The sequence below is a fragment of the Melanerpes formicivorus genome, unplaced genomic scaffold, assembly GCF_026170545.1.
Source record: "Melanerpes formicivorus ecotype bairdi unplaced genomic scaffold, bMelFor1.0.p_v2 SCAF_45, whole genome shotgun sequence".
NCBI lineage: Eukaryota > Metazoa > Chordata > Aves > Piciformes > Picidae > Melanerpes > Melanerpes formicivorus.
Window position 1 is genome coordinate 3,421,210 of NW_027142397.1, and position 8,533 is coordinate 3,429,742.

The 8,533-nt window shown below is 48.9% G+C and overlaps 1 protein-coding gene across 1 annotated transcript; it reads left to right on the top strand.

Moving 5' to 3' along the window:
* On the top strand, positions 1–8,284 carry CUNH1orf94 (chromosome unknown C1orf94 homolog). Its single transcript, XM_068158925.1, has 6 exons — positions 1–275; positions 3,730–4,190; positions 6,041–6,198; positions 6,926–6,997; positions 7,372–7,512; positions 7,985–8,284. Exons 1-6 carry the CDS (start codon positions 25–27, stop codon positions 7,988–7,990), a joined length of 1,089 nt encoding a protein of 362 aa, XP_068015026.1. The 5' UTR covers positions 1–24; the 3' UTR covers positions 7,991–8,284.
* The last annotated feature ends 249 nt before the right edge of the window (positions 8,285–8,533 follow it).

Consider the following 8,533-nt stretch of genomic DNA (forward strand, 5'->3'; position numbering starts at 1 on the left):
TTGCAGGTAGGAAGAAGCTGCAAGATGCTCTCTGAAAAGAAGCTCTTTTCACCTCCAGTGCTAAACTCTGAGGGTGTGTCCCCACTGGGACCTTTCCCTAGGCATATCTGGATCCACAACAACACTCCCCAGGATGGCTTGGATGAGGCCTGCCATGAGATCTGGAAACGTGTCCAGCGACTCTCTGAAGAGCTGCAGCCCCCACCACTGCAGCAGGCTCTCTTCTCAGGCCCCTCCTGGACCCTTCCCAGGGACACCACCAACTCCCAGAGCAAGTAAGTGGTCCTGAGGGCTGCCCAAGCCCTAGGGATAACAGTTGCTGCTTTCCTTCTCACACCTTTCCCAACTAGGCTTTGTAACCTGTGTCAGTGAAAGGAGACTTGGTGCGAGCTGGGGGATGGTCTCTTTTCTCTAGTATCAGGTGATAGGACAAGAGGGAACGGCCTGAAATTGTGCCAGGGGAGGTTTAGGTTGGATATTAAGGAAAATTACTGACAGGGTGGCCAGGCACTGGAACAGGCTGCCCAGGGAGGTAGTGGAGTCACCATCCCTGGAAGTGTTCAAGCAATGTGTGGACAGGGCACTTTGGGGCATGGTGGTGTTAGGTCAATGCTTGGACTCAATGATCTTAGAGGTCTTGTCCAACCAATTCTATGAAAGCCTTGGGGCACAGACTGGGTCAATTGCTTTCTGTGGGCCATGGTTTAATGGCTGTGGTGGTGTTAGGTTGATGGTTGGACTTGATGATATCTTAGAGGTCTATCTCCAACCAAACCAATTCTCTGCTTCTCTGAAAAGCCTGGGTCAGAATCTGCATCCATTGCTGTCTGCCAGCCTCCTAGTGAGGCAAGTTATTCCCAGGCAACCAGCACCAGAACAAGAGGATACAGTCTCAAGCTGCACCAGGGGAGGTTCAGACTGGATGTTAGGAAGAAATACTACACAGAGAGAGTGGTTGGCCACTGGAATGGGCTGCCCAGGGAGGTGGTGGAGTCACCATCATTGGAGGTGTCATAGTATCAGTCAGGGTTGGAAGGGACCACAAGAATAATCTAGTTCCAATCCCCCTGCCATGGGCAGGGACACCCCACACTAGATCAGGCTGCCCAGAGCCTCGTCCAGCCTGGGCTTAAACACCTCCAGGGATGGGGCCTCAACCACCTCCCTGGACAACCCATTCCAGGGCTTCACCACTCTCATGGGGAAGAACCTCCTCCTCACCTCCAGCCTGAATCTCCCCACCTCCAACTTCCTTCCATTCCCCCTAGTCCTATCACTACCTGAGGTGTTTAGGAGGAGACTTGATAGGGTGCTTGGTTGCATGGTTTAGTTGGTTAGGTGGTGTTGGATGATGGGTTGGACGCGATGATCTTGAAGGTCTCTTCCAACCTGGTCTGGTCAGGTCTGGTCTATTCTATTCTATTCTCTGTCAGCCTGGGTCAGAGTCTGCATGAATTGCTGCCTGCCAGCCTCCTAATGAGGCAAATTATTCCCACTACAACCAATTTTCTTTGGGGGGAAAACAAATAGCGTGTCCCACGAAATGTGACTACTTCACATCCTGAAGCACCACAAGCAGCTGCTGCATTCACTTCTCCACAACATTTCAAGAAAGAAAGGGGAAGGGAGAGAAGGGGGGGGAAAAAAAAACCCACCACCGAACCCAAGCACCAACCAACCACACACATCAAAATATTTACAGGCAGAAGTGAAAGCAGCATTCAAAGGAGCAAAAGCGAAAATTAAAGTGTTATAAGGAAGCTACTGTAAACAGCTGATCCTGACAAAGAAAAGCTCAATTTAGCACAGGGGAGGGAAAAAAAGAATTATGCCAAATCATCTTTCTCAGGACAAATAACAGCAAGAGGGAAGCGTGCTCTTCACATTAATAGGATAATCTTGACTGGGTGCTCCTGAAACAGGGGAAAGGAATAATAAGAGGGAAATGCGCAAATGCTGCTTGCACTCAGCAACCAGCAGCACATGGCCCCTTGGAGTGCATGTGAAAAAACATGGTGGGAGTGTGCCCCACGGAGCAAATGTGCCCCACGGAGCAGGGCTGGGAAAAAAAGGAAGCAGCCATCTCGTCTCTGGGAAAGAGAGCTTCAGAGATGAGGAAAGAGAGGATTTTCCAGATGAAGCTATGGAGGAACAGAAGGGGAGGTATCTAATGCTGTCTCAGGGAGAGATCTAGGAATCCTATCTTGGAGTCCTGGCTCCTTTCTTTTCTCCTTCTCTTGTGAGGAGCAGCTGAGGGAACTGAGGTTGTTCAGCCTGGAGATCAGGAGGTTGAGATCAGGAGAGCTTCTGGCTTGCTACGACTCCCTGGAAGGAGCTTGAAGCCAGGTGGAGATCCATCTCTTCCACCTCCAGTGGTGGTGACTCCACCACCTCCCTGGGCAGCCTGTTCCAATCCCTGACCACACTTGCTCAAAGAAATTGTTGCTAATCTGCAGCCTAAGCCTCGTCTGGCACAATTTCAGCCATTTCCTCTCCTCCTATCACCTGGTAACATGAGAGAAGAGACCAACCCCACCTCACCCTAACCTCCTTTCAGGGAGTTGCACAGAGAAATGAGGTCTCCCCTCCGCCTCCTTTTCTCCAGTTTAAACAATCCCAGCTCCCTCAGCTGCTCCTCATAAGTCTTGTGTTTCAGACCCTTCACCAGGTTGCTTGTCCTAGATGCCAACAGGTTGTGCAGAGAGTAAGAGGGGACCTGAAAACTACAAGATTCAAGGGAGAAGTTGCAGACTGCAGTCTGTGTGAAGCTACCAGAGGCAGAAACCTCACTGAGAGATGGGGCAAGAAGTGGTGTGGAATCATAGAATCAATAAGGCTGGAAGAGATCTCAGAGATCATCAAGCCCAACCTGTCACCCCAGACCTCATGACTGCTAAACCATGGCACCAAGTGCCACATCCAATCCCCTGCAGTCAGAACCAGCCTAATAATTTTCTCTTTCCACATGCACAGCATAAATTTGTGGAGGTTGTTGTTAAACTGAGTATCTCTGCTCTTGAAAAAGAGAAGGGGGGAGAAAAAAAGGCAAAACCACATAAAGGGGGAAGCAGCATCCTACTAATTATAGTGATCTTATGATTAAAGATAATTAGATACATTTACCATTTAGAATTTCCCACTTTTAGCTGTTTGTGAGCCATATATGTATCCATAGAGTGTGTGCACAGAGCTGCAGCAGTCTTCCCCTCCAGCTAAGAGGAGTAAATTGATAATCCTTTAGATTACTGAACAGAGCTGGGTGGGAAAGAACAGGCTGGAATTGAAGTGGGGGTCCACAGTAGGCAGGGGTTGGTGTTTGAAGCAGGTAACCATTCCGGGCACTTAGGTTTGCCTTCAAAGAGCACAGCAGCCCCACTTCAGGGTCTTAGAGGAGTTGGGAAGGAGGTGTTGAGATGTGCTTTGTGGTGTACCCTACAGATTTAACCACCTGACAGTCTCATCTCCCTAACATGAAAGGAATCATAGAATGGTTTGGGTTGGAAGGGATCTTAAATGTCATCCAGTTCCAAACCCACTGCCATGGGCAGGGACATCCTCCACTAGACCAAAGCCTCATCCAACCTGGCCTTGAACACCCAGAGGGAGGAGGCAGCCACAACCTGCCTGGGCAGCCTGTTCCAGAGTCTCAGCAGCCTCGTACTAAAGAGCTTCTTTCTAAGTTTTAAGTCAAACCACCTTTAACAGCAGCCACCTTGCACTTTCTTACAGCACCTACTCGCTAGATGAGCCAGAAGGACTTGAAAATATCTACAGAGCAATGATTGGAAGCAGAGAAAGGGAGATGAAATTAAAAGCTCTCTGCGATGCCCAGCTTTCTGCTAAAGCTGTCCTCACCAGCTTCCTGTCTCCAGCAAAAGCCCCCAAGAATCCCAAGGAGCTGGAGAATGGCAGCATGAAAGGGACTCCCAGCACAGAGGGCAGCAAGCTAGAGATGCCCCTTCTGCTGAAACACCCAGGCACTGCCAGAGCTGCAGGCACTCAGGTGGCAGCTGAGGAAACACAGGCAGCGAAGGAGCTCGCACCAAACAGCACATCCAGCTCTGCCAAGAGCGGCACAGCTGTGTCAACAACCACAGCAGAAAGTCAAGCTGCAGGACAAAAGCAACAGATCCCACCAGTTGCCAAGATTTGCTCCAAAACTGACTTTGATGCAGTCATAAAGAATCCAGGTATGGCTCTGAGCATGGTCCTTGAAAATCAGCTGTGGGTCATGGGAAAACTAAACCACTGAGCAGAAGTTGTGAAGGTTGGGGCTGTTCAGCCTGGCAAAGAGAAGGCTCCAGGGAGACCTTAGAGCAGCCTTCCAGTACCTGAAGTGGGCAACCAGAAAGCTGGAGAGGGACTTTTTACAAAGGCTTGGAGGGATGGGATGAGGGCAATGGATTGAACTGGAAGAGGGGAGGTTGAGCCTGGAGATCAGGAAGAAATTTTGCACAGTGAGGGCGGTGAGACACTGGAACAGGTTGCCCAAAGAGGTTAGAATCATTGAATTGTAAGGGTTGGAATGGACTTCAAGGATCATCCAGTACCAACCCCCCCTGCCATGGGCAGGGACACCTCATACTACAGCAGGTTGCTCAGAACCACATTGAGCTTGGCCTTAAAAGAAGCCTCCAGGGATGAGGCTTCTATCACCTCCCTGGAGGGAAGACCAGGTTGGATGAGGCCTCAAGCAACCTGGGCTAGTGGGAGGTGTCCCTGTCTATAGCAGGGGGATTGCAACTGGATGATCCTTAAGGCCCTTTCCAACCCAAACCATTCTATCAATCTGAACAAGCTGTTGAAAAGCAGAAGACAGGAGCTGGTCAGACATCACTGCAGGGTTTGCTCCACAGTGATGTCCTTTCCAAGCCCTCTGTAAGAGCCCAAAGTCTGCTGAACTCATCTTTTCCATTCAGGAAATCTCCTTTTCTAGCAGGATGCTGCCATCTCCTCTAGCTAGCACCTGCTCTATGCTGGAATAGAGCAGACAGAGGAAGGGCATGACCATGGAGATGATGTACCTGCTCAGCATTTTCTAGAAGCTACTTTTGAAGGGTTGAGAGAGAAATTGTGGGGGGTTGCTGAGGTTTGGGGGGGTTCTCTGTTTCTGCTTTTTTGGGTAATGTCATGGGTTTGGGGTCCCCATGATGAGGCATTAAAAGATGTTAATTTCCACTGAGATGTGATAGCCACATCCCCTGAAGCATCTCAGAAAAGTCAGTGGTCTATATCCACATCTATGGTTTACACTTCTAGACTAGATTTATCTGTCTGGGGACCTGGAGCACAATCAGCTTCATTCTCTCTTGCAATATCCTTCCCTCACAGTTTGGAACTTTGGGCATTCTTCTTCTTCTGCTCTTACAATTTCATAGAACTGTCAGGGTTGGAAGGGACCTCAAGGATCAGCCAGTTCCAAACCCCCCTGCCATTGGCAGGGACACAGAATCACCAAGGTTGGAAGAGACCTCAAAGATCATCAAGTCCAACCTCTCACCACAGACCTCATGACTAAACCATGGCACCGAGTGCCACATCCAATCCCCTCTTGAACACCTCACACTACAGCAGCTTGCTCAGAGCCACATCCAGCCTGGCCTTCAAAACCTGCAAGGATGAGGCTTCCACCACCTCCCTGGGCAGCCTGTGCCAGTGTCTCACCACCCTCATGGGGAAGAACTTCTTCCTTTAGTCCTTCTTATGGCTCAGGCAGTTGAGCTTGGATGCAGGTCCCCGTGAATCACAGTTTAATGGCCCTGCAAAGTGACTCTGGCCTCTTCACTGTTGACTTTGGGTGGTTGTGTTGCAGCCTGTAAATGTAACAGATATCTTACCCAGATCTTGCTTACAGCCAAAGCACATCTCCTTAACTGCAGATGTTCTGCAGATTAAGAGGCTGCATGAAGATGAATATCTTTAACCTTGTTTTCTTTTAATATCTTTATATACTTAATATCTTTTTAATATCTTTATATCTTTAGGGGTTTGGGTTTTGAGTTTTTTTTTAATATCTTTCCCTTGTTTTGTTTTTTTCCAGTATCTACTGCAGCACAAAAGAATGCTAAATACAATGGAAGTGGATCAGGCTATTCCACCACTTCAATGACCACAGTGTTCACCCAGCCAGTGTGGCAGAGTTTGAACTTCTTTCCATTTCCCATCCCTCCCAACCACTTAAACTTTCCACAGTTTCAGGTAAGGTAAAACAGACTCAGATTTTGGTGGCAAAGGAGCAGAACCCTCCCACACCCCTCTCAACCTCCTCCCCAGGCCTCTGCTGACAGACTCAGGGAATTACCTGCTGGTATACAGGCAGATGTGATCCTCCCCCTTTGCTCTGCTCAGACCCCACCTTGAATGCTGTATCCAGTTCTGGTGTTCCCAGCAAGGCACAAGAAAGGCTTAGAATTTTTGGAGCAAGCTCAAAGGAGGGCCATAAAGATGATCCAAGGGCTGGAGCACCTCTGCTATAAGGACAAGCTGATTGGAAAGCCTAGAGAAGAGAAGACTCCAAGGGGACCTTAGAGCTGCCTTCCAATAGCTGAAGGGATCCTACAAGGAGGCTGAAGGGGGACTTTTTCTGAGGGTGTCTAAAGACAGGACAAGGGGGAATGGTTTGAAGCTGAGGGAGAGCAGGGTCAGACTGGAGCTGAGGAAGAAGTTCTTCAGTAGGAGGGTGGGAAGACTCTGGAATAGGCTGCCCAGGGAGGCTGTGGCTGCCTCCTCCCTGGGGGTGGTCAAGGCCAGGTTGGATGAGGCATTGAGTCACCAAGTCAGAGAGGTGTCCCTGCCCATGGCAGTGAGGTTGGAATAGATGATCTCTGAGGTCTCTTCCAACCTAAGCCATTCTATCATTCTTCAGCAAGACTCAGTTCATTCCTACAAGCTGTTTTAAAAGTCATGCCCTACATGTACTTAACAGGGTCCATACCAGCGAGCAAGGATCCTGTACCAGCAAACTCTGTACCCTGCTCATGGATGCTACTCAAGGCAGGTGAGTTCAGATGATCCTGATTGTGCTTTCACTTGCAGCACACAGATGGTAAGCACAAGGGATGGGTCAGATGAGCTTGCCATGTGCCAAGACTGTCATTGGTGCCATCACAAAAGCAGATCTGGGGACAAGGTGCTGAAGTGGTGTGAGCTGCTGCAGTTTGCCTCAGCACTGTGTGCTCCAAAGAGCTCAAGAGATGGCCTCCAGCTGAAAAAATGTCTTGCTTTTGCTCTGGTTTTGTGCAAAATTAGAAGAGACTTCTGTGTGTTCCTGAGAACATTTTCAACCACTCCACTTTCCACTTCTGGGCTTACTGCCTTCTCAGTATTCCTGCCCCACTTTCCTTATGGATGTTGCCTCTTTTCCCTCCCCAGGTGGTTCCGTACAGCCTACAGCAACGTTTCCAGGCACCTTACCCTCCAGTGATGAACTACATCACTCTGGTTCAGCCTGGTTACCCACACCAGATGATCCCACCACCACTGTCCACCAACATCCAGGAGCTATCACCAAGGGTAGGTTATGGGACTGTGAATCCTTTTTCTCCTTCCTATGGGTATGGTCATGCAGATTTGTCCTCTATTTGCTGTTGGACATTAAGAGGAGGTTTCTGCAACACTGGAACAGGATGCCCAGGGAGGTAGTTGAGGCCCCACCCCCGGAGATATTCAAGGTGAGGCTGGACAAGGCTCTGGGCAACCTACTCTAGTGAAGAATGTCCCTGCTGACTGCAGGGGGGTTGGACTGGATGAGCTTTGGAGGTCCCTCCAACCCAAATCATTCTATGATTATGTGATAGATCATCTTCTGTTATGGGACAGACAGGAACAGCACATTTCCTCCTGAGATCACCTTCCCAGGAGGCATATTGCACAGCAAAACAAAGAAGTGGAGAGATGCTTCTAAGAGCTCCATTATTTGCAAGAAAAATCACCTGGAAGTTGGATGCAATCCCCTGCAGCTTGACTGAATGTTGGTTTTGTTTAGTTCTAGACCTGGAGGAGCTGCCACAACTAACCTCAACTCCTTTGCCAGCGAGAGCTACATCAAATTTCAAGTGACTCCAAGTTTCCCTATCCTGGTAGTCAGAGCAAAGCCTGCTAAGTCCTGGTGTCCTAGAAGGATTTTGTGTTTTTCCCCAAAGTGAGCACTTCCATCCAGGATAATCCTCTATGATTTAGATGGTAAGGACCAGCTGCATAATGATTCATCTGAAGTGTTTTTTTGGGGGGGTGGCTGACAGCATAAGAAGGAGCTTTAGTTTTTTTGTTGCTGTTGTGTTGGAAGATGAAGACAGATAATAAACATGTTTTATTTGTGACAAATGCCTGAGCTGCTTAGGAGTTGAGTGTTGGTTGCTAAAGAGAGAATCTCAGCTGCAGGTTTCAGAGGCAGCAACTTCTGTTGTGCATTCAAAGTGAGATTAACACAAATCCATCCCAGAGCTGGGTGGTGCAGCTCCATGCATGGGATGTTGCTGTCTCAATGCCTCAAACTAAGGCTAATCCAGAGGGTAATCTGACTTTTGCTATTCCA

Excerpts from the sequence above, each read along its gene's own strand:
- CUNH1orf94 (XM_068158925.1), top strand. The coding sequence starts at position 25 with ATGCTCTCTGAAAAGAAGCTCTTTTCACCTCCAGTGCTAAACTCTGAG. Across the intron at positions 276-3,729 it reads ACCACCAACTCCCAGAGCAA|CACCTACTCGCTAGATGAGC; the intron begins GTAAGTGGTCCT and ends ACTTTCTTACAG. Across the intron at positions 6,998-7,371 it reads ATGGATGCTACTCAAGGCAG|GTGGTTCCGTACAGCCTACA; the intron begins GTGAGTTCAGAT and ends TTCCCTCCCCAG.